This window comes from Anabrus simplex, chromosome 1 (genome assembly GCF_040414725.1).
Source record: "Anabrus simplex isolate iqAnaSimp1 chromosome 1, ASM4041472v1, whole genome shotgun sequence".
Taxonomy (NCBI): Eukaryota; Metazoa; Arthropoda; class Insecta; order Orthoptera; family Tettigoniidae; genus Anabrus; species Anabrus simplex.
In genome coordinates, this window is record NC_090265.1 from 1,419,906,610 (window position 1) to 1,419,931,887 (window position 25,278).

General features: G+C 39.0%; 1 protein-coding gene across 4 annotated transcripts in view; it reads left to right on the forward strand.

Annotated features, from left to right (window-relative positions):
* LOC136858376 (synaptic vesicle glycoprotein 2C) overlaps positions 1-25,278 on the forward strand; it is a 277,164-nt gene that overhangs the window by 221,331 nt on the left and 30,555 nt on the right. For 3 of the 4 annotated variants that reach the window (XM_067137872.1, XM_067137876.1, XM_067137874.1), the window contains one exon: positions 870-1,029. In XM_067137872.1, coding sequence (XP_066993973.1) covers positions 870-1,029 — 160 coding nt within the window. Of the gene's footprint in view, positions 1-869; positions 1,030-6,760; positions 6,896-25,278 lie in introns of those variants that run through there. The other variant, XM_067137873.2, reaches the window with a different exon arrangement.

A 25,278-nucleotide genomic window follows, 5' to 3' on the forward strand; every position in this document is an offset into this window, starting at 1 on the left:
TGAGATATAAGTACCGGTATCCTGATTAAACCCCTTTTCCACCCTTTTTCACCCCTCCTATTGGGATTTTCTGAAAACAAAAAAATACGTGCTTCCTTATTTTTAAAGATGATTCTAAAAACCAATTTTCACGTCTGTAAACTTTTGAAGTTTTGAGATACAGATACACTCATTTTAAAATTTCATCCCCCTTTTCACCCCCTTAGCAACGGAATATCAAAACATCCTCTCTTAGCAAGCACCTACATCTTGTTATGAATGTATCCCCAAAATTTCATTTCTTTATGTCCAGTAGTTTTGGCTCGGCGATGATGAATCAGTCAGTCAGTCAGTCAGTCAGTCAGTCAGTCAGTCAGTCAGTCAGTCAGTCAGTCAGTCAGTCAGTCAGTCAGTCAGTCAGTCAGGACAAGTTATTTTATATATATAGATTTTACTCTTTAAGATATGGATTGTATTCCTCTTTTCATTATTTAATATGCATTAAATTCATTAATAAACTTTTTCATCAAGGATGGTACAAATTATATGATTTGGTCCTTTACTTCCTGTTCACTATTTGGGTGTGACCCCAACAATTGTCTGGACCTTCTTGCATAATATGAAAGGGCTCAATACTGATTAGGATGACATGCCACATATAAGACCATTTTGTATCCAACATTGCAGATCTGTATTGTCACAATTCAAATTGATATGATTTTGAAAGTTTTTTAAATATCTCTGGAATGTAATTATTAATTTCTTACAGCATACCTTAACTACAGAATTTGTATTTATAATGTACCTTGTTTAAAATTTTCATGAAAGGGTAACTGTCCTATTCTCCCAATGACAGATGTGATTATCGATTCAACATCCTCTTGTTTCAGTTCTTGCATACTTCATTGCTGGAATATGTGGCATATCACTGTACTGGTCTCGATCACCAGATTTTGTCTTAGCACTTATTGCCTTGTACCTGGGATTTTGTGGTATCAGCAGCACAGCTATCCTGGGAGTAGTAGTGGACATTTTCCCAACTACACTTCGGTAAGTAACTGGACACTTTATAATTACTACTGCAAAATGTTTTCATTCCTTACCCTGAAGGGGTATTGTGGGCCTCTTAGAAGGTTATGGCTTCTCTCAAACCTAGGAGATTTGAAGTGGTGAAGGTGATGTATGGAAAGAGGGGGTTGGTGGTCATGAGCTATATTAGGATCTGTCTCAGCATTCACCTTATTGCAGGAGAATGAAAAATTACTGAAAACTATTCTCAGGACGGCCGACGGTGGGGACGAGCTTGTCTCCATCTCCCGAATGCAGAGCTATAAATCCATGGTGAAGCTATAACCACTGGTACTCTGAGGCCTACTCTGTTCAGTTGGTCAGTCAGAATGCAAAGCTGTTCAGCTACGGTCTAGCCGTGGTCACCAGTAAGCTGAAATCCTATCCTATGTCCCACTAACTACTTACAGTTTCCAGAGACGCCGAGGTGCTAGAATTTAGTCCCGCAGGAGATTTGTGCATGCCAGTAAAACTACTGACATGAGACTGACGTATTTGAGCTCCTTCAGATACCCCTGGACTGAGGCAGGATCGAACCTGTCAAGTTGGGGTCAGAAGGCCAGTGCCTCAACCATCTGAGCCACTCAGACCAGCAACATCAGCTCTTGATTAGTGTCATTCCCTGTAAGACAAGGCTTTCTCTGCATAGTCCCATTAATTCTCAAAACAATACCTCAGGGGTCTTCAAATGGCGGACTCTGGTCCAGATCCGAACCCCGATGCCTTTTTTTCCCAGATCTCCATGGTTTATGCAACATCAAGAAAGAGTAAGAAAGAAAAGAAAAATTGCAAGTAAAAACAGTAAAAATATGTGTGGGGGCTTGTGTTCTTGTTGATCCCAAGGTCTATGCCAGCTCAGGGTTACCCATACTGGATTGGTCTCGGTGTAGAGCCAGACTACCAGAGTGTCCCCCTAGTTGCCTGAGAGGTGTCTGTGCTCTTTTTTCTTAATTTCTATTTCTACTTTTCTATTGTAAAATTCTTAAATTTCATTTCCCTTACTGTCTAGCTAGCCTCTCTGCCTCAGGTAGAATAAGTTTGTATGGAGGTTTCATCCTCACCCCAGTCACAAGTTTTGGGTCATGGCAAGGTGACACATGGCTACTGGGAGAGTAGTTCTTAGCGAACCCGTCCAAATACTGGGCGCCCTCTGGACTTAAAGCCTTACCCTTGGTACGCTAGGGCTCTGCTGAAGGTCGACCTCATATTTCCCAGCTACTCATGGGACCAAACACGGAACCTTCTTTACTTTCCTCTTCAAAGGGTGGCACTCTTCAAAAAAACAGCATCCAAGATTGCTAAGAAAAAGAAAACATATACTCCAGTGACTGTAGATTATTTTAAGTGACGAATGTCTACCTCGATTCCTGGTAGCCTCCAGGGTTGATGGAAAGAGTTTTCTAGACAAAAGTCCTTTTTTGATCAGCATTGCAATTGAAGAAATTGTGGCTGGTGAAGTCGACAAGATACGTAAGCTGCGTGACGGATCCATACTCATTAAGACATCAATGGCAGAACAGTCCAGATAGTTACTAAAGGCCAAAATGTTCGGAAAGGTAGTAATCAGCGTCAAGAAGCACCAACTCCTGAACTACTGCAAGGGAGTTATCTTCCACAGGGACTTGGTTAAGGCTTCTGTGATGACAGGATTAGAAACTTAGCATGCCGGGGTGAAACCGACATGAAGAGGTTAAAGAGGCTCAATACTGGCGCTTTCATTCTGACCTTCAACGCCGAGACCATGCCCGAAAGAGTAAAGGTTTCTATCTACTGTACCTGTCCTGGGCATCGACAGAGTACTACAATAAGTATAAAAATCATGCCTCAGAATATGTCGTGAATGGGGATCTTATACATGAAGAACCTTGGAGAATCAAACACGGGCACTGAAGTCCCATTCTCCTTACTTTCGTTCTGAGCAATGGCTTTGATTGAGAGCATATGGGTCATGGTTCTGTCCAATTAAAATAAAGTGGGCATGTAAAATAAATATCTTGAAAGTAGGGCACTATAGTACAAGGAATATGTTAATCAAATAAAGAATAAGAATGGATTTTTACCTAGTTCAAAACACAATTTTATTCACTGAGTGATCATCTATGAAAAATTATGTACACATTGAAATGCCAATTAAGTTGCCTGCATGGCAATTTTTGAGATATGCTACACTTAACTTATCACACGGGTAATGACATCTAATGTCTTTATGAGTTCGTTATTCATTCTTGATTTGCATTCGGACATTCCCAAGTCGAAACCAATCAGAGTCACATATATTACAGATTCACTGCCAAATATTAGGGACTTTTCCCTTTCACTTTGATAATGATATAATTTGGATATTCAAACTTCATTACAAGGGTCAATGACCCTGTTTGAACGTATGGCAAATATACCATCCACTTATTACTATAAAAGGAAAACATAAATTACACGAATACATTTGGTATTTCTAATGGTTCTTTGTACTTTTGAGAGTATTTAATAAGTACATTCTACATAAATCAACAAAGTACCTAATCATGGAAATCCCACAGTTGCCTATTACTAATGGTTCCTATAATATCTCATTACAAATTACCATAAATAGAAATAGAAATATATTTATTTAAAGTTAATTACAAGTAGGACCAGAGGTCCCTTTGGCTGTAACTAACTGCCACTTTAACTTAAATGTACCAATTAATATAGATACACAATGTAATAAAAATCAATCAATCAATCAATCAATCAATCAATCAATACTGATCTGCATTTAGGGCATTCGCCCAGATGGCAGATTCCCTATCTGTTGTTTTCCTAGCCTTTTCTTAAACGATTTCAAAGAAATTGGAAATTTATTGAACATCTCCCTTGGTAAGTTATTCCAATCCCTAACTCCCCTTCCTCTTGAATTCCAACTTTATCTTCATATTATGATCTTTCCTACTTTTAAAGACGCCACTCAAACTTATTCGTCTACTAATGTCATTCCACGCCATCTCTCCACTGACAGCTCGGAACATACCACTTAAATACAAAGTATGTTACTTGTAACGTACTTTGTATTTACGTACATTTCAATACGGACCTAACATGAGAATTATAACATGTAACATACCACTTAGTCGAGCAGCTCATCTTCTTTCTCCCAATTCTTCCCAGCCCAAACTTTGCAACATTTTCGTAACGTTACTCTTTTGTCGGAAATCACCCAGAACAAATCAAGCTGCTTTTCTTTGGATTTTTTCCAGTTCTTGAATCAGGTAATCCTGGTGAGGGTCGCATACACTGGAACCATACTCTAATTGAGGTCTTACTAGAGACATATATGCCCTCTCCTTTACATCCTTACTACAACCATTTTCCTACTGAGGATATAAGAATATTAAAAACTAAACATCTAAGAGATTACAATAATACTTTTACCATTTCATAAACATAGACTATACTAACAAGGAAAAGGAGACATAAGAGAAACTTAAGCATTTTAATGCCGAGGATGAATTAAGAATAAAACTGATAAAACTAAATGTATCTAGGAGATTATGATATTTCGTACTATTTAATTCATTTGGTGAAAATTCACTTACTTGGCATAATAAGTGGAAAGGTAGCGGTATTTAAGACATTATTTTCTGAGTTCTGACACTACTTTGCTGTATTTCATATAGTTTAAGATCATTGTATAATTGAGAGGCAGTGACAATGAACGACTTACTGCACTTTATCATAACGGTGCTGTGGAACCTGAAGGGTGTTAGCTGTAAACCTATTGTCCCGATCATGCACTTGACTCATCCGAACAAAGGACTTGGTCAAATATGAGAGAGCGTTAGATTTTAAAATTCTAAGCAGTAAGCAAGCAGCTGAGTATGATCGTCTATCCCTGAGTTTCAACCACTCTGCGGCTTTGCAGTAAGATGTTACGTGACAGTCTTTATGAATATTGAAGAGAAATTGTACACAGGCATTCTGAATACCCTGGAGTTTGGTATTATATTTCTCTGAGATATCGCTGTAAATTACAGTGCCGTAATCTAAAATAGGAAGTACCATAGTTTGGATCAACATTCTTTTTACCGAAAAAGGAAGATATGGCAAGTTTCGTTCAAACTGATGCAATGTACCAGACACTTACTTCACCAAATGCTTGGCATGGAAGGTCCAGGACAGTGTGTTATACATTAGAATACCTAAATTCTTAACACATTCCTGATACTTGACTACAGAACTGTTTACAATTACTGGAGGAATGTCCCTGTTGAAAAGATTTGATAAATTTCTTCGATATCCTAGAAAAATAGCTACGGTTTTGTTTTCATTTAATAGTAAATTATGACTTAGTGTATATTGATGTAGTCTTTCTGTACCTAGATTTATTTTACTAAGACTTTTGTCAACACGATTCACAGGAAAATGGTAATAGATCTGTAAATCATCGGCATACATATGATGCCTCGTGTGGCGTACAACTCCAGGCAGATCATTTATACAGAGTGAAAACAAAAGTGGACCCAACACGGAACCCTGAGGGATGCCAGAATGTACACTAGACCATTTAGAGAATTTTTCTTCTTCTTATCTCCCTTTGTGCCGTTAGGCATCGGGATATTTCAGCCATTTACTAAAGTTTCTTCATTTTGCGCCAGGTTGTTCCCTTGTTATCCGTCCAGCTACTCTCATGTTTCTCTGAATAGTTAATTTCGCTCCACGTAGGTTATTAGCCCTACGGAAGCTAGCATGATGAGGGGGCTGCCCTCTTAGCTGTCATGCCAGCCCTTTTCTGTCAGGGTATCTTCCCTTAGCCTTTGGGGTCCACTCCCTATCTGCAAGGCAGCACTTTGTGATTCGGAGCTCCTCTGCCTACTCCGCCGTTGAGGTGTTTACAAGGTTTCTTCTTCCGCCTTCGTAGCTATTGACTGCCAACTTCTTATGAATTTATGTGCCATTTCCTGCACAAAGGCTTCATCTGGCCTCCAAAAGGGGAACTCCTCCGCCTGTAGCCGTTGGCCCTCCTTCTGGTTGTCAAGTTTGGTAATGACTGCCTGACCCTCGGCTAGACAGTCGCAGGTTGTACTGTCTACTGTCACATACGGTGGCAGGATATTCCTGACCTGACCAGCTTAGAGAAATTTTGTTTGTCAAATACTACACACTTCAAACCAAGAGAGAGCTGACAGAGATATGCCCATTGTATGTAATTTAGTCAGAAGGAGGTTATGATGAACTCTATAAAATGCCTTGCCTAAATTGAATAGTACCAGAAGTGTTAGTTCCTTTCTGTCCATTGCAAACTTGATATAACTGGTGACTTTGAGAAGTGCCATTGTAGTGCTATGGCCTATTCGAAAACCAGACTGAAACGTGTTAAGAATAGAATGAGTATTTAAATACAAAGGGAGTTGTTGGTAAACAATCCCTTCTAATCCTTCAACTAATATTGACAAATTACTGATTGGTCTGAAATCATCAAATTTTTGGAGAGAAGGAACTTTAGAAACAGGTCGGATATTGGCCATTTTTCATAGAGCTGGAAAGACTCCTGATTGTAAACAGAAATTATACAGGCGAGCTATGACCGGCATGATTATATCCAAACAGTTTGTTAGGAGGGAATGTGAGATACCATCTGGTCCAACAGCCCTGGTATTCATGCTCTTAAATACTTTGACTACATCCTCTGGATAAATGTACGAAAGTTTTTTTTTTTTTTTTTTTTTTTTTGCTTTAGGTCTTATGGTGGCGGTGGGATAGGAAAGGCCTAGGAATGGGAAGGAAGCGGCCGTGGCCTTAATTAAGGTACAGCCCCATCTTCAGGGCTGCCAACAGTGGGATTCGAACCCCCTATCTCCTGGATGCAAGCTCACATCTGCACGCTCCTAACCGCATGGCCAACTCACTCAGTTGTACAAAAAGTGAAAGAGATCATGTTGAGGTTCATTTGTGTTCATGTAACTATGAATAATTTCAGATATTCTGTGAGAATTGTTCACTGGTAAAATTATTGAGAAATAATCATGTTGTAATTCTGCAGGTATGAATGAGGAAGTAAGTTGTGAATTTTTCTTAGCAATACCTACTGATTTTATAGTTCCCCATAGAGCAGATGGAGTTGATCTCTTACTGAACAAAGAATGCATGTGTTTGACTTCGGCATCTCGGATCACGAGCACATATGTCTCTCCAGGTTGACAAATTTATTACTAATATTCACAATGTGGACATTACAACGCTGGTGAGCCTGTAACTCCAGAAATGAATCACCAAAAGATACACATGACACAAACAATAAGATACATAATATGGTGGAGCATTTCCCCTGTGAATAACACATAAAATACATTCAGTGCCCTGCGGAGTCTGTGACCCATAAAGGCCATCTGGTATCGACCCAAGAACTTCAGTACCAGTCGGGCATCAAACCACACCATTCTGACTCAAGGTACTAGCTGAAATTCCCTAAATACGAATGTATTTTAATACCCTAGGTGGAGGAAATGCATCAACTACCGGCTCATTAAACACAGAGCCTTCCAGTGGTAATGACAGGTTACTATGCAAGTGAATATTTTAAGCACTGTGTGTTTAAGTGGGCAAAAATCTTTGCAAGTCAAGAGCATCACATACTTGGAAACAAGGCCAGCAAAAAGGCAACAAACACCACGAAGGGTCAGGAGTCTCACCTACTTCTCACCCCCCACTTTGAGGCCATATTTCACTCGCCTAGGTTAACACGCCCTGGCCAAGATATTGCATCCAGAATGAGCAGTCTAATTATTATTAATTCATATCTATAGCATATTTTTCCGGGCACATTATCCTCAATGGACGTTAATTACATATTACTCACTTTCTTCCTGGGTTCATCTAGCTCCATGCTGGCTTGATGATATACTGGAAACTGCTACCTCCAAGCCGCTGAAAATCCCACGCTGTCCTTCCACTCAGGAATACCGCTGGCACATAGGCGCATTCTCATTGTTCTCATATCCTGCATATCTTTCCACATATTCTCTCTATTGCCCTTAATTTCATGAACATGTACTTAATATCCACACTATTCCAATGCTTCTAGAATGTATTTTGATTCTTAACGACAGGGAATTAAAGTATAATACTTCACACACTTGCATATCTTTCTAGATAAATAGTTTATACATTGAGTCAACACTTTCTTTCTTCACTTAGCAGCATCCTTAAACTAAAGGAGGATGTCTATAACCATGCAAAATTTAATTTGTGAAGCAACTGGCTACCGTTTCATTGCACAATTAATAATCGGAACTTAGGAAGATTCTACCAGCTGTTTTAAATGGAAATATTATGAAAGTCAGCCTCCTCTGCGAACCATCTGACCTTGCCGCGATGGGGAGGCTTGCGTGTCCCAATGATGCAGATAGCCGAGCCGCAGGTGCAACCATATCGGATGGGTATCTGTTGAGAGACCAGACTAACGAATGGTTCATCGAAAGGGCGGTAGCAGCCTTTCGGTAGTTGCAAGGGTGGCAGTCTCGATGATTGACTGATACGGCCTTGTAATAACACTCAACATGGCTTAGCTGTGTTGATACTGCTACACGGCTGAAAGCAACGGGAAACTACAGCCGTAACTAACTCCCGAGGACATGCAGCTCTCTCTGTATGAATGATGTACTGATGATGGCTTCCTCCCGGGTAAAATATTCCGGAGGTAAACTAGTCCCCCATTCGGATCTCCGGGTGGGGACTACACGAGAGGGGGCGATCATCAGGAAGATGGATACTGACATTCTGCGAGTCGGAGCGTGGAATGTTAGAAGTTTGAATCGTTGTGGTAGGTTAGAGAATCTGAAAAGGGAGACGGATAGGCTAAAGTTAGATGTAGTTGGTATAAGTGAAGTACGTTGGCAGGAAGAAAAAGATTTTTGGTCAGGCGACTACCGAATTATCAACACAAAATCAAACAGAAGAAATGCAGGAGTTGGTTTAATAATGAATAAGAAAATAGGGCAGCGGGTAAGCTACTACGACCAGCATAGTGAAAGAATTATTGTCGTCAAGATAGACACCAAACCAATGCCCGCCACAATAGTGCAGGTCTATATGCCTACTAGTTCAGCGGATGATGAAGAAATCGAAAGAATATATGAGGAGATAGAAGATTTAATACAATATGTAAAAGGTGATGAGAATCTAATTGTGATGGGAGACTGGAATGCAGTGGTAGGCCAAGGAAGAGAAGGTAGTACAGTAGGAGAATTTGGATTGGGACGAAGGAACGAAAGAGGAAGTCGTCTGGTTGAATTCTGCACTGATCATAATTTAGTCCTTGCCAATACTTGGTTCAAACACCACAAACGACGGCTGTATACGTGGACGAGACCTGGAGACACTGGAAGGTATCAAATAGACTTCATTATGATTAGGCAGAGATTCAGAAACCAGGTGTTGGATTGCAAAACTTTCCCAGGAGCAGACGTGGACTCTGACCACAACTTGTTGGTCATGAAATGCCATCCGAAGTTGAAGAAATTGAAGAAAGGAAAGAATGCAAAAAGATGGGATCTAGACAAGTTGAAAGAAAAGAATGTGAGGGATTGTTTCAAGGAACATGTTGCACAAGGACTAAATGAAAAGGCTGAAGGAAACACTATACAGGAAGAGTGGAGAGTCATGAAAAATGAAGTCAGTAGGGCTGCTGAAGAAATGTTAGGAAGGAAGAAAAGATCAACTAAGAATCAGTGGATAACTCAGGAGATACTAGACCTGATTGATGAACGACGAAAATACAAGAATGCTAGAAATGAAGAGGGCAGAAAAGAATACAGGCGATTAAAGAATGAAGTGGATAGAAAGTGCAAGGCAGCTAAGGAAGAATGGCTGAAGGAGAAATGCAAGGATGTCAAAGGCTGTATGGTCCTGGGAAAGGTAGATGCTGCATACAGGAAAATCAAGGAAACCTTTGGAGAAAGGAAATCTAGGTGTATGAATATTAAGAGCTCAGATGGAAAACCACTCGTAGGGAAAGAAGACAAAGCAGAAAGATGGCAGGAGCATATCCAACAGTTGTATCAAGGTAAAGATGTAGATAATTTGGTTCTGGAACATGAAGAGGCTGTTGATGCTGATGAAAAGGGAGACCCAATTTTGAGGTCAGAGTTTGACAGAGCTGTGAGTGACCTCAATAGGAACAAGGCACCTGGAATTGATGACATTCCCTCTGAATTACTGACTGCCTTAGGAGAAACCAGCATGGCAAGGTTATTTCATTTATTCTGCAAGATGTACGAGACAGGAGAAGTCCCATCCGATTTTCAGCAGAATGTTGTTATACCTATTCCCAAGAAAGCCGGTGCTGACAGGTGTGAAAACTACCGCACCATTAGTTTAGTATCTCATGCCTGCAAAATTTTAACACGTATTATTTACAGAAGAATGGAAAAACAAGTTGAAGCTGAGTTGGGAGAAGATTGGCTTCAGAAGAAATGTAGGAACACGTGAAGCTATCCTGACTTTACGTCTGATCTTAGAGGATCGAATCAAGAAGGACAAGCCCACGTACATGCCATTTGGAGATCTAGAGAAGGCATTCGATAATGTTGATTGGACCAAGCTATTTATGATTCTGAAGATGATAGGGATCAGATACCGAGAACGAAGAATTATCTACAATCTGTATAAAAATCAGTCTGCAGTGATAAGAATCGAGGGCTTTGAAAAAGAAGCAGCAATCCAGAAAGGAGTGAGGCAAGGCTGCAGTTTGTCCCCTCTCCTTTTCAATGTTTACATAGAACAGGCAGTAAAGGAAATCAAAGAGAAATTTGGAAAGGGAATCACAGTCCAAGGAGAGGAAATCAAAACCTTGAGATTTGCCGATGATATTGTTATTTTATCTGAGACTGCAGAAGATCTCGAGAAGTTGCTGAATGGTATGGATGAAGTCTTGGGTAAGGAGTACAAGATGAAAATAAATAAGTCCAAAACAAAAGTAATGGAGTGCAGTCGAACGAAGGCAGGTGATGCAGGAAATATTAGATTAGGAAATGAAGTCTTAAAGGAAGTAGATGAATATTGTTACTTGGGTAGTAAAATAACTAACGATGGCAGAAGTAAGGAGGACATAAAATGCAGACTAGCACAAGCAAGGAAGAGCTTTCTTAAGAAAAGAAATTTGCTCACTTCAAACATTGATATCGGAATTAGAAAGATGTTTTTGAAGACTTTCGTGTGGAGCATAGCATTGTATGGAAGTGAAACATGGACGATAACTGGCTCAGAAAGAAAGAGAATAGAAGCTTTTGAAATGTGGTGTTACAGAAGAATGCTGAAGGTGAGATGGATAGATCGAATCACGAATGAAGAGATACTGAATCGAATTGGTGAGAGGAGATCGATATGGCTAAATTTGACGAGAAGAAGAGATAGAATGATAGGACACATCTTAAGACACCCAGGACTTGTTCAGTTGGTTTTTGAAGGAAGTGTAGGGGGTAAGAACAGTAGGGGTAGACCAAGATATGAATATGACAAGCAGATGTAGGATGCAATAGTTACGTAGAAATGAAAAGGTTAGCACAGGATAGGGTGGCATGGAGGGCTGCATCAAACCAGTCTATGGACTGATGACTCAAACAACAACATGAAAGTCAGCCAAATCATTTAAATCCGCCCCATCTACGAATGCTTCACTAAACACACATAATAATACATAGGGCATTAAACACTACTTCATGCAAATTCCCAGAGATAAATTTAGTGAATAACCAATAATAACCCTGAAAACGAGTAAACAAAAACTGACAAAGAAACTTGAGACTCGCGTATCTTGTTATCTGCACACTAGACATGAAATCAAAATGCATGCTGCACGCTGTTGAATTTACCTACAAAGTTATCATATTAATGCGACCTTTGACGGATTTTCATGCTAAGATATCATCGGAATTTACTTATCGTTTTGGTGAGTAACTTGCCATCATCTGGCGATACCCATATGGATTTAGTTGTCCGTGACCGCCATCTCACTAGTAGAAAATCCTGGGTTCATCTGGCTCTATGCTGGCTTCATAATGTACTGGAAACTGCTACCTCCAAGCCGCTGAAAATCCCATGCTGTCCTTCCACTCAGGAATACTGCTGGCACATAGGCGTGTTCTCACTGTTGCTGGTACTGGGTTCAAGGAGCACTCGTATACATGAGAAAACAAACGTAAGTCGAATTATGCAAAGTACTGTTTATCTAAAAAAGTGTGATAATGGTAGTGACCACTCATAGGCTCGAGATGGACTACCAAATAGCGATTAATATACCTGGAGATCACCACTCATGCCCTGTTCATTACAGATAGTGATACTTGATAATCTATCTATCCCACAAACAGCATCATTATTCAACTGACCCGTCCCAGGCTAATATGAATACATTATCTGATAGTGTTTATAGCCTCTGGTAGCTTCATACAAGCTCACGAGAGCACTGAGATATTTTGCTCTCACTAATCACAGTATCAACTACACACTGAAAAGCATAACTATTGTGACCCGGTCTCTAAATGAAGCTAATTTGCTTAGACTGTCTACAATATCAATTTGATAATATTTCATACTAATTCCATCACAAGACCAGTACTGAACACACATACCACATACACCTATCACACAATGACTGTAGATATATGCACAAAGAAACACTTAATCTGCACTGTGACTTAACTCACACAAACCATGACATAGAAGAAGCTGAACTGTGCTTGGTGAAATGCCTTATATAGCTGACTAGCGGAGTTCGCTATGGAAAGGGTACGCCCCTCCCACTTTTTACATATTTGGTCCATTATACTAGCCTGCAAAAAAAAACTTCTTTTGTGCGGTAGAAATGAAAGTAGGTGGGTTTTATGAATTTCTTAACGCAGAATTCAGGAAAAAAATTAGTTTTAACGTATCACATCTGGTTTAGTGGCAATTTTACAAAATGTTATTTTGATCTTACGTAAAATTGTTTATTTATTTATTTATTTATTTATATATTTATTTATTTATTTATTATGGGTTCTTTCATGTGGCGAAGTTAGGGCACACGGCCCTCTCTTACACTTAACCACAATACAACAAATAATATTAAGGTTGCCTATTACTAATTATACTACTTATACTATTTCCTAAATTAAGCTTAAGTTACACACCCACACAATATGCAGCTTATTAGCTTATTAGCTCGTTACTTCAGACCTCTTTTCGATCTCACACAGACACTTGCACACACACTTACAATGTACACACTTATCAACTACCCTTACGTTTACATTATATAAAGCTTACAGAAACAATTTTTAATTTTACAATTACCAATCACACGCACACAATACACACCAATACACACTTCAATCGGTAACTCTCAACAGGTAGTCTCGGCAAGATATTTTAAATTTGAGGAAAGAGTCAATTCCCCTGACACTTATTGGCAGGGAATTCCAAAGCCTGGAACCGGTTGCAATAAAAGATTTATTATACACAGAAGAGTGGTGAAGAGGAATAGCTAGAGTGGAGCCCGAGCGAGTGTTACGGTTATAGAAGGAAGAGAGGAAGTGAAGTTTAGATGAAATGTACTGGGGGGAGTTACTATGCAGGAGTTTGTGTATTAAGACAAGTATATGATATTCACGTCTCTTAACAGGTTTTAACCAGTTCAGTGCTTGATAGTAAGCAGTAATATGCACATCATACCTTAGGTTAAAAATGAATCTAAGGCAACAATTCATAATACGCTGCAGTTTCCTAGTTTGTTCTTTAGTAGCGTCTACCAAGATAACATCACAGTAGTCAAGGATAGGAAGAATTAGGGTCTGTGTTAATCTTTGCCGCATATTTAGTGGTATAATATCTTTATTTAATTTCAGTGGGTGCAGAGTAGCAAACACCTTCTGACTTAAGTTTTTGATATGTTCTGTCCAATTTAGAGTTTCAGTCATAGTCACCCCAAGCTTTCTCACTGTTTTACTGTACGGGATTGTGCTATTATTTATTTGTAGAGGAGGAATGATCGAATCGTTAATCTTGTGTAGGAGCTTCTGGGAATCGACAATGATAGCTTGCGATTTTGATGGATTTATGAGAAGTCTGTTTGTGAGAGCATATTCACTGAGTTTTTTCATGTCATCATATATGCATTTTACTGCGTTTGGTAATTTGCTTAAGCTGCAATGGTAATAAATTTGGAGATCATCAGCATATAGGTGACAATTACACGTTTTTAGAGAAGATGAAATGTCATTGATATACAATGTTAAAAGCAACAGTCCTAAAATACTACCTTGTGGCGTGCCAACTTTCCTTGTACGCCATTCTGAATTTATTTCACGAGTTATCACCCGCTGCCTCCGATCTTTCAAATATGACGTAAAAAAACTTCAGTACTGAAGGGTCAAACAAGTAAGATTCCATTTTCTTAATTAGTAGCTGTAAGTCTATTGTACCAAATGCACCACTGAAATCCAGTAGCGTTAGTACTGTAACTTGTCGTTGTTCCATAGCTAGTCTGATGTCTTCTGTCACTTTAAGGAGAGCCGTGGCAGTGCTGTACCCTTTCTTAAAGTCCGATTGTAATGGGTCAAGGAGAGAATAGTTATTTAAATATTTTATTACTTGCTCATACACCAGTCTTTCCAAAGCCTTAGAAAGCGCTGGAAGAATAGAAACTGGGCGATAGTCAGAGGACAGTTTAGGATCGTTTATCTTGGGCACTGGGATGACATTAGCTTGTTTCCAGAGTGCAGGGAAAGTTCCATTTCTAAGACAGTAATCTATATATATCAAATAGCTTGTCCTGACTGACTGACTGACTGACTGACTGATTCACCATCGCCGAGCCAAAACTACTGGACATAAAGAAATGAAATTTTGGGGATATATTCACATTATGATGTAGGTGCTCGCTAAGAGAGGATTTTTGGATATTCCTTCAGTAAGGGGGTGAAAAGGGGGGATGAAATTTTAAAATGAGTGTATCTATATCTCAAAACTTTAAACGTTTATAGATGTGAAAATTGTGTATTTAGAATCTTCTTTAAAAATAAGGAAACACGTATTCTTTTGTTTTCAGAAAATCCCAATAGGAGGGGTGAAACAGGGTGAAAATGGGGGGAAATGGGTTGAATGCCTTTAATCAGGATACCGGTACTTATATATCAGAAAATGAAGATATTACAGACCTCAAAATTGGTAATTTTGATCTCTTTTAAAAATAAAGAAACACGTATTTTTTTGTTTTTGGAAAATCAGTTAATGGGAGGGTGAAAAGGGGGTTAATTTTTAAAATGAGTGAATCTATATCTTGAAACTTTTAAAGTTTGCTGATGTAAAAATTGGTATTTAGAATCTTCATTAAAAATAAAGAAACACGTATTTTTTTTTTGTTTTCGGAAAATCGCAATAGGAGGAGTGAAATGGGGTGAAAATGGGTTGAATGCCTTTAATGAGGATACTTATATCTCAGAACCTGAAGATATTACAGACCTGAAAATTGGTGTTTGGGATCTCCCTTAAAAATAAAGAAACACGTATTTTTTTGTTTGTGGAAAATCCAATTAATGGGGGGTGGGGTGAAAAGGGGGTGATTTTTTAAAATGAGTGTATCTATATCTCAAAACTTTTAAAGTTTATAGATGTAAAAATTGGTATTTAGAATCTTCTTTAAAAATAAAGAAACACGTATTCTTTTGTTTTCGGAAAATCCCAATAGGAAGGGTGTAAAAGGGTGAAAAATGGGTTGAATGCCTTTAATGAGGCTACTTATATTTCAGAACCTGAAGATATTACAGACCTGAAAATTGGTATTTTGGATCTACTTTAAAAGTAAAGAAACATGTATTTTTTTCATTTTTGGAAAATCCAAATACTGGGGGGTGAAAAGGGGGGGTGAATTTTTTAAAATGAGTGCGTCTACATCTTAAAACTTTAAATTTTACAGATGTAAAAATTGGTAGTTAGAATCTCCTCTAAAAATAAAGGAACACGTACTTTTTGTTTCCTGTAAATCCTAATAGGAGGGGTGTAAAAGGGGTGAAAAATGGGTTGAATGCCTTTAATGGGGATACATATATCTCAGCAACGAAAGATATTACAGAACTGAAAATTTGTATATGGGATCTCCTTTAAAAATAAAGAAACACGTAATTCTTAGTTTTTGGGAAATCCAATTAATGGCGGTTAAACAGGAGTGACAAATTGGGGTGAATTTTTTGAAAGACTATATCTACAGAATATCTTGGAAACGTAAAATGTTACAGACGTAAAAAGTGGGTGTTTGAAATCTCCTGTAAATGTAAATAAACATAGGTGATTTGTTTTTTGGAAACTCCACTTAAGGGGAACTCAAAAGGGGTGAAATTTTAAAATGAGAATATTTACAGTATATCTAAAAAAAACTTAACATGTTACAGAAGTTAAGGTATTGTTTATCTCTATTAAACATAAAGAAACGTGTGTTTTTAGTTTTCGGAAATACCACTTGGGTGGAGGGGGTTGGTAAAAGTGACTGAAAATGGTGTTGAATTCTTTTAATTAGGCTACTGATATCACAAAAATGAAGACGTTACAGACGTGAAATTTGATATTTGCGATATGCTTTAAAAGTAAAGAAACACGTATTCTCGGAAAATCCAATGAAGGGGGGGGGGGGAAGAAGAATTGAAAAATTAATTGGCTTAATTGTATGAGAATACATACATCTAATAAAAACTAAAGTTGTTACAGACGTGAAAATTCGTATTTGGATCTCCTTTAAAAACAAAGAAAAGCGCGTTTTGGTGGGGAAACCATCTTGGAGGGCGGGAGTGTAAAGGAGTTGAATTCCTTTCATGAGGACACATAAATCAAAAACTGAAGAAGTTAGAGTCGTGATCATTGGTATTTAAGAAGATCCTTTACTATTAAAGAAACAAGTACTTTTTGCGGGAAAATTCACTTGGGGGGGGGGGAGTATTGTGATATGAAGTGCAGAAAGTAAATTATTTTTTATTGGGATACTTATATCTCAAAACTTAAGGTAATAGACATGAACATTGGTGTTTGGAATCTCCCTTAAACATAAAGAAACAAGCATTCTTTTAATTTTTTTGGGGGGGTGGCGGTAAATAAACTTAACGGCGGTGGGGTGTAGAAGGAGGTGAGACCAATTGATTTTACTGTTATTAATGTACTTATAAGGACCCTCCGTTGCTCAGGCTTCAGCGCGCCTGCCTCTCACAGCTGGGTTCCGTGGTTCAAATCCCGGTCACTCCATGTGACATTTGTGCTGGACAAAACGGAGGCGGGACAGGTTTTTCTCCGGATACTCCGGTTTTCCCTGTCATCAGCCATTCTAGCAACACATAATAATAATAATAATAATAATAATAATAATAATAATAATAATAATAATAATAATAATAATAATAATATTCCGGACCGTCGTCAAATGTGCGGACCGCGCTGGAAACAGCTGCTGGACGGGTAATGACTAAGAATGCAGTCCGGCTGCGGGTTCAGTGCCGCCAAGGCACGCAATATGACACCACGCTGGATCTCCTGAAGGATTTTATCCATATTAAAAATGATTATAGGAAAAGATGGCAAAGATTTACGGACCCATCTGAACGGGAGGAATACCTGAGCCTAGCCCAGGAAGTACGAAATCGATTGCTGGAAAGGAAGATTGAAAAATGGGAGGAAACGAGCCGTAAAATAATAGAAAACCAGTCAGATCGGGAATTTTGGTGGATTCTCGCAGAAAACGAGTCAGATCGCGAATTTCGTCGGATTATATATCTAAAACAATAAGCATTCAATTATAAATTTCAGTATAATACCGTAGCGAAGCACAGGTATCTTGCTAGTTGAATATATGTGTGATAATCGGGAGGATAGCGCCTATTATATTATGTATGAAATGCATAGGGATGTCATCTACTCCTACTGCTTTAGATTTAATAGGGTATAGTACTTTTTTAATTTGGTTGCTAGTGACCTCTTGGAATGAAAATTGAGGACGGTTAAGTGGAGGGATGGCTGGTTGATTCATATTTAAATCTGCCTGATTGATTGGTTTAAACGCGATTCGTTCTTCAGAGAAATATGTAATAAGCTCGTCTAGAGTAACAGTTGGTTCTCGTTGCTGTTGTTGGCCCTTTACAATACCAAGAGAGCGTAGTTCTTTCCAGGAATTCCTGGCATTCAGTTTACCTGAAAGACAGTTTAAGTACTTAAATTTTTGATTTCTGATTTCGTGCTTAATTCTGTTCCTAAGTACCTGATAGTTTTCAAAATCGGATTCGTTACGGGTATGTTTGTACCGTCGGAACCATGAATCACGACGAGCCATCAAATTCTTAATTTCATCATTTAACCATGGGCAGGGTGGGCAACTCACTTTCATTTGTCGTTTGGGAGCGTGTTTGTCGTATAGACTAGTAATGAGGGAATTTAGTTTGTCTATTTTTGCGTCAATATCATCTAGTAGTATAATATCATTCCTGGGTAGGTTGTAAGCATCATACTTCAGTTGATCTAAATTAATATCTCTTATATTCCTAAAAGTGGTGAACTTAGGTTTGTATTTGGGTATGCGAAGAGAATAGGATAAATAAACTAGGTCATGTGTTGAGATCGATGGAACAGGAATTTGGCCATGATTTGTTGATATTTAGTATTGATTAAATTTGATGTATTAATGTAAATTTCAGCTTGCAAAACGTAATCATATTTTGCATGCATTAAATAACATAAATGCTGTTTTGTAAGCAAGTAGATGGTTTGTATTATATTTTTAATGTATATTGAAATTCGTGAAACTGAAGCATAAAGCGCCTATTTAGTTTCGGCTGTACAGTTGCTTTTAAATTAATGAAACCGTACCTTGAATAAAAATTACATGGTTAAACATACATAGTTTTGTTACTTACATTATGTGCAGGTTAGATTCACACCTCCGTCTTTTCCCGTTTTCCGTGGAATTTCTCGGTTTTTGAAGTTCTTGAATGATCTCTAGAAGGGTCGTCTCGTGCAATCGACCAACAGTAATCAGCCATCATATTCACATCCCAACGTCCCTGATAGCGTCATTCTGCATCTTTGAGATCCTGGTGAAACCTTTCACCTTGTTCTTCACTGACAGCTCCTAAATTTGGAGGGAAATAATCCAGATGCAAAGCTAAAAAATGAAGCTTAAGGCTCATATTACAACCGAGTTCCTTAAACTTTACCAACATTTTCCTTACAATTTCTTTGTATTAAGGGTCCTTAATGTTCCCAAGGAATTTAGTCACTACATCTTTGAATGTGTTCCATGCCTCTTTGCCTCTTTCTCAATTTTGGTCATCGTGTCTGTGAAATTTTTATCTTTCATCAGTTTACAAATCTGTGGTCCATCAAATACGCCTTCTTTGATTTTTGCATCTGATAATGAAGGAAATTAAGTGGATAAATATTGGAAGCATAGGCTACTTTTATCTAATGCCTTGACATACTGTTTCATCAATCCTAATTTGATGTGCTAGGTTGGAAGTAGAATTTTTTCATGGTCAAGAAGACTTACATTCAAGACATTTTTGGGTCCTGGTTGTAGTTGTTTCCTTTCTGGCCAATTCACTGTATCCCAATGTTTATCCCGTGCCCTGCTATCCCATTCGCATAGGAAACAGGGAAATTTTGTATAGCCTTTTTGTTGTCCCAACAACAATCCAATGATCTTCAAATCACCACAAATTTGCCACCCATGCTTGTGATATTAAATTCTTTCAAGCACCAACTTTAAGGTCTCGTATGTTTCAGACATTTTTGTGGAGTGTGCAAGTGATACGGATGGCAGAACATTTGTATTATGAAGCAAAACATCCTTTAAACTTCTTTTGGAAGAGTCAATAAAAACACTCCAGTTACTAGGATCATACTCTTTCTCTCCCAATTGACGTAGAAGATTTGAAACATCCGTACAAAATACAAGTCCATCTTCTTGAGTATAATACTTTTGGACTGTTATATTTGAAAGGAAACTGCCTTATCAGTCCATCATAAACATTGCATAAGGGCTGGGGCATTTAACACGTCTGTGTATTCAAGCGGTCTAAGATGAAAGACAAACGCTCAACTGTCTTATCTTCAATCGTACATACCTCATGGTCTATTGCGTACCTGGGGGAGTTTGTTATGAATTTACCAGGAAACCCCCAACTACAAAATGAAAATTTAGACAGCAATAAACCTATAATAAAATGCACACAATAACAAATCAAATCACATAATTGTATTCTAAAAAAAGTAGCGCGAGAACATCTCTCAACATTACATCATATGAATTCATCCAGATACTAAAACACCAAATTGTGTCAAAACTAGACATGATAGGAAAAAAATAGCATCATTTTCGGAATCAGGGCAGTGATTCCCATAAGAATTACATATTTTCTATTTTACTGCAAAATCATGTTGGCTAGTGTTATTAGTCATCTTCCAAAGTCAAATGGATACTCAATTTGTAGCTCTTTAAACACTCTACCTACAGAACTATTTTCATTCAAATTGGATCATGTGTTTCAGAGTAATTTATAATAATATATAATTTATAATAATGTCCAATAATGGACCATTTATATTGGTATTATAAATTTACTCATTCAGGACAAATATTTCAGATTCCCTATGGGAATGAACATCTATATCATCTGATGGCCAAGCAGGCATCAATTATTGGTAATGAGACAAGTTTCTCATAGTGCATTGGCACTGCTGGTGGCTCCAAGTAGCCTACGCAGTGGCCTCCACGGTATGCCCTAGCCATGCGTCTTGGTAGTGTACCCTACAGGGCACATTAGTACTGCAGGATGATACCTTTCTGTTCTTGCATACGGACACCAGCTCAGCTCCAGTCAGCAGAAACGGTCGATTACAGGGTTCTTGTGAACGAGAGTAGGGAGGTAAAAAAAAAATTGTTCATATCTATGCCTACGAAATGAGGAACACAAACGCACCTACTGACATTTTGAGCAAAAGTTGTGTATTCTTAAATCAACATTTCTTTTCTTTTATATTACAATTGACTGCACTAATAGTGCTAAAATGGATGCCCAAAAGGCTCATATCCTAAATAAGATAAACATCAAAAAAAATTATACATTATCTGGTTGATTTGTCGTGCGGAGAATCGATAAGTGAACGCAAGAAACAAGTGTGTCCTTACTCGGGACAGCCACGCTGTACCTGCACATAAAGTATATGATGCTAGGGTGAGAAATTGTCCTGCAGAAATAACGCCACTAAAAGATCCCCACATATATTTGGGAAGGTGCACACAACAAAGATAATAAGTTTGAACCTATAACTACAGGCATAACCTTTCTAATCTCGCATGAAACATACCTTCCTTTTATGGATATGAACCCAGGTCCATTCAAACAAACATTATATTTACAAATTTTACTGATTAAGCAAGTTTTCTTAGTGCCCAGTTTCTATATAACGCATCACCATTTACAACAAGTAAAGAAAGTAAGAGAAACGGAAAGGATGAATGAATGAAGCCACCGTCGCATGCTTGTCTCGCCTGCGAGAAGGAATTCCACCCTCCCCTTGTACTTTAAAAATGGCTGCGAGACTCCCTGCTGTGCAAGCAAGGGAAACGACCTCCAAGTCTTGGGCCGTGAAGCACCCCTCGCACAAACAAAATAAAAACATAACCTAGTTTTCAAACATGCGGAGCTTTGCTCTCCCTCGACCTTGTCTCAACACATGACGAATATCGCCACAATAAATGAGTGAGGAAATCAACATACGTGTCTGCACTATCCAGAGTCCGTGACAGACCGCCCTGTGTCTCGATTATACTATCTGGAGTATATACATTGTTATACACATCCATTTCGCCGTCAGCCTAATGCGACGTGTCCAATTAACCCTCAAGTCTAGGGTTCAATCCCTTACTTGGCATAGTACCTAGGGTCGCAAATATACGTGACATAGCCCACGGCTTATTTTCATTACACTCACAGTCAATCCAACACAATATAAACATGGAGTAAACAATTAGATCCTGGCCGCATGCGTGCATTACATTATGCAGACAGATTCCCTTCCCAACATAAGGGTACTCTATCATGATTAACCTATAAATACAAGTAGATATCGTCTGATGCCGGGCACTAAGAAACATTGATTTAATCTCGTACATAAGATTCCCTACGCCTATGTGTACATTCACACATTCATAGACTACCTTAATCCTTGCTTTCATATAGACAATAACATAAAAATGTGTATGCCTTAATCTAAATTATATAAAGGAAATACCTTCATAAATGGCCTCATGGGCCGTAATCCTACTCCTTACTATATTTACAAATTAATCACCGTATTTCTGCATAACAACCCCCCAACCCTACACATATATATTAATTATTGTTCACTTATCTATCATCTTGGAGACCTCTTTATCTCTCCGTCAGGGTTAAGCAGTGCCTGCTCAGCCCATCATGGTAGCGATGTGGTCCTGGGTCGATCCTCTGCGTCCAGTCTCCATGGGTTGCTCGTTCATGAAGCCGTCTTCTTGAGGGATGGCTCGTTCATGAGGCCTTCTTCTTGAGGTTGTGGTCGGCAGGTCACGTCTCACACGTCTCTCGAAACACAGCACGAGTCTTCACTGGAATGAAATGCCTACTTTATTAACAGAACAGCATTCCCGGTACTTTTATTTAATTTTCGATGCAAAGATCAGTACTGGCGATCTGCGACGTTAAAGTCATTGTTCCCCTTTAACTGCTTAACCGCACACGAATGTATATAGGCAATATCTACTATCTGAAATCAGCAACCTAATCGGTCGAACAAATTGTCATTATCTCATGCTCGACTGATTCACACCCATAGGTATAGCAGGAATAACACAGATGACTTTAGCTTATACTTGCACTTCTTCCGCACTTCACACTATATTTACGTGGTTACCTGTACCTCTTCATGATGACGTCTACACATACGGCATTGTCTACAGTCGGTTAATTAGGCACTTGCGACCTCACTGTAAAGCGTCTAAATACACTCGTACGATTGAATAATTACTGGAAAGTTTACGGATCACCGATTCATTGAATGAACATTAGCGCAACTGCATTAAAGTAATCACCGTCTTTGTCATAAACAAAGGTTTCTGGCGCGAGTATCAGCAGAACGCGACATACACGGACAGCGGTCTTATCATGGACTGATCACCTCCTTCCACCTTTCTCTGCTCTTATAGAATCCAGGAACCCACGCGACTCGCTGGGAAGTCCTGGGAAACAACTTGAGATTGGCATGTGGCCTCGAAACATTTTCTCACGGCAGTCGGCCTCCCACGTAGTTATTTATTCAAATATATATTAATAGACTTTGAGGCATCTATGGCTTCGGAAAATTCTGGCACTGATTCCCATCCTATTACTTTCCTGTAAAACCTTCAAATATAGGAATTATGACTCAATTTCCATATCGTGGTGAGCCTGTCTGTTCCCGCTGAAAATCTCTGTTAAGGTGGCAGGTCTCTCCCCCAGACAACTCCCATCTCTCTTTCTTTCTTCCTCACATATTCTTTCTTCATCGCACATGACCACGCCTTGCCTCGGGAATCCCCTTCTCGATTCCCGCTCTCCGTATAGCATCACGCCCTCACAGTTAGCGTCCTGTTGCGCATTATTTTATCAGCGTTAAATATCCATTCTTATAACTAACAGAATGGTACAGTAGGTGTGCTAGGTACCAGCTGATGAGCCCAACCTAGCACACAGGGGCGAAACGCTGGCAACCAGGAATGTGTTAGCTGGAAAATTTATAATGTCCAATAATGGACCATTTATATTGGTATGCCAATGGCCGTAGCCGTGTTGAAACACCGGATCCCGTGAGATCTCCGAAGTTAAGCAACATTGGGCGTGGTCAGGAGTTGGATGGGTTGCCACGCGCTGTTGTGGGGGGTAAGGGAATGGGAGCGGAAAGGAACTGGCCACCCTACCGCACGTAAACTCCGGCTCAGGAACACCTCTGCGGAGGTTCGGACCTGCCTTCGGGCAGAATAACCCTTACCTTACCTTACCTTACCTTACCTTATATTGGTATTATAAGTGGTATGTTCCGAGCTGTCAGTGGAGAGATGGTATGGAATGACATCAGTAGACGAATATGTTTGAGTGATGTCTTTAAAATTAGGAAAGATCACAATATGAAGACAAAGCTGGAATTCAAGAGGACAAATTGGGACAAATATCTGTTTACAGGTAGGGGAGATAGGGATTGGAATAACTTACCAAGGGAGATGTTCAATAAATTTCCAATTTCTTTGCGATCATTTAAGAAAAGACTAGGAACACAACAGACAGGGAATCTGCCACCTGGGTGACTGCCCTAAATGCAGATCAGTAGTGATTGAATGATTTAATGATAATCTGTCTGTAACTAGTATTTAGTGTAGATATACATTTCTGTAGTTATCCTCTATTCCAAGTATGTTATAACTCAGGATATGTTTAAACATGATAATTGTAGTGTAGTTATTCAGTTGGTTTCCTGATTACACTGTGTATTGTCATGAAATCTCTCTGAAGTGTAGTATACATTATTTCTTCCCACAGACATATATACAAACTTCTATTAATAGTATACATTAGAATTATTTATTTCTGTTGACATATCCATATTATTTCATGTTTATTTGACAAGATGAAATAATGGCTAAGAAAGGTAGGTGTAAGGACTGTGGGTGTAGGTGGGAACTTAGGAAGATGAGGGGAGAGAGAGTGAGTTTAAGGAGATAATTATACTTGTAATGGGGGAAAGGAATGAAGATAGTATACAGTAGGTAGGCAAGAGGAAGGGGAGAAGTTGTGGAAGACAGGTGGACTAATTTAAGGTCCAGGAAAACAAGAGCTAAAGGTTTTTCTCAGGCAGTGGGCCCAGGCGAGGTATTGGTAAAGAATCGGTATGAGTCACTGCAGGTAGATCAGTAGAGGGAAGATGGAATTCAGGCAAGTGTAACAGAGGAGGAGGGGGTTTGGGGGGCCAGAGGAAAAGGACCCTGAGGAAAGGGAAACGTAGAGTAGAGGATAAGAAGAGGGAGGTGGAACAGGGCAATCTGAGGGAGAAAAGGGAGGAGGAAGTGGGTTCTGCAGGCATCGGGGAAGTTGACGGAGACCAGGAGAAGAGGGAAATCAAAAGAGGAGGGTAGGGTTGAGGCTATGGTCGTGGGTGACTTAAGGCAGATGTTGAGAAAAATAG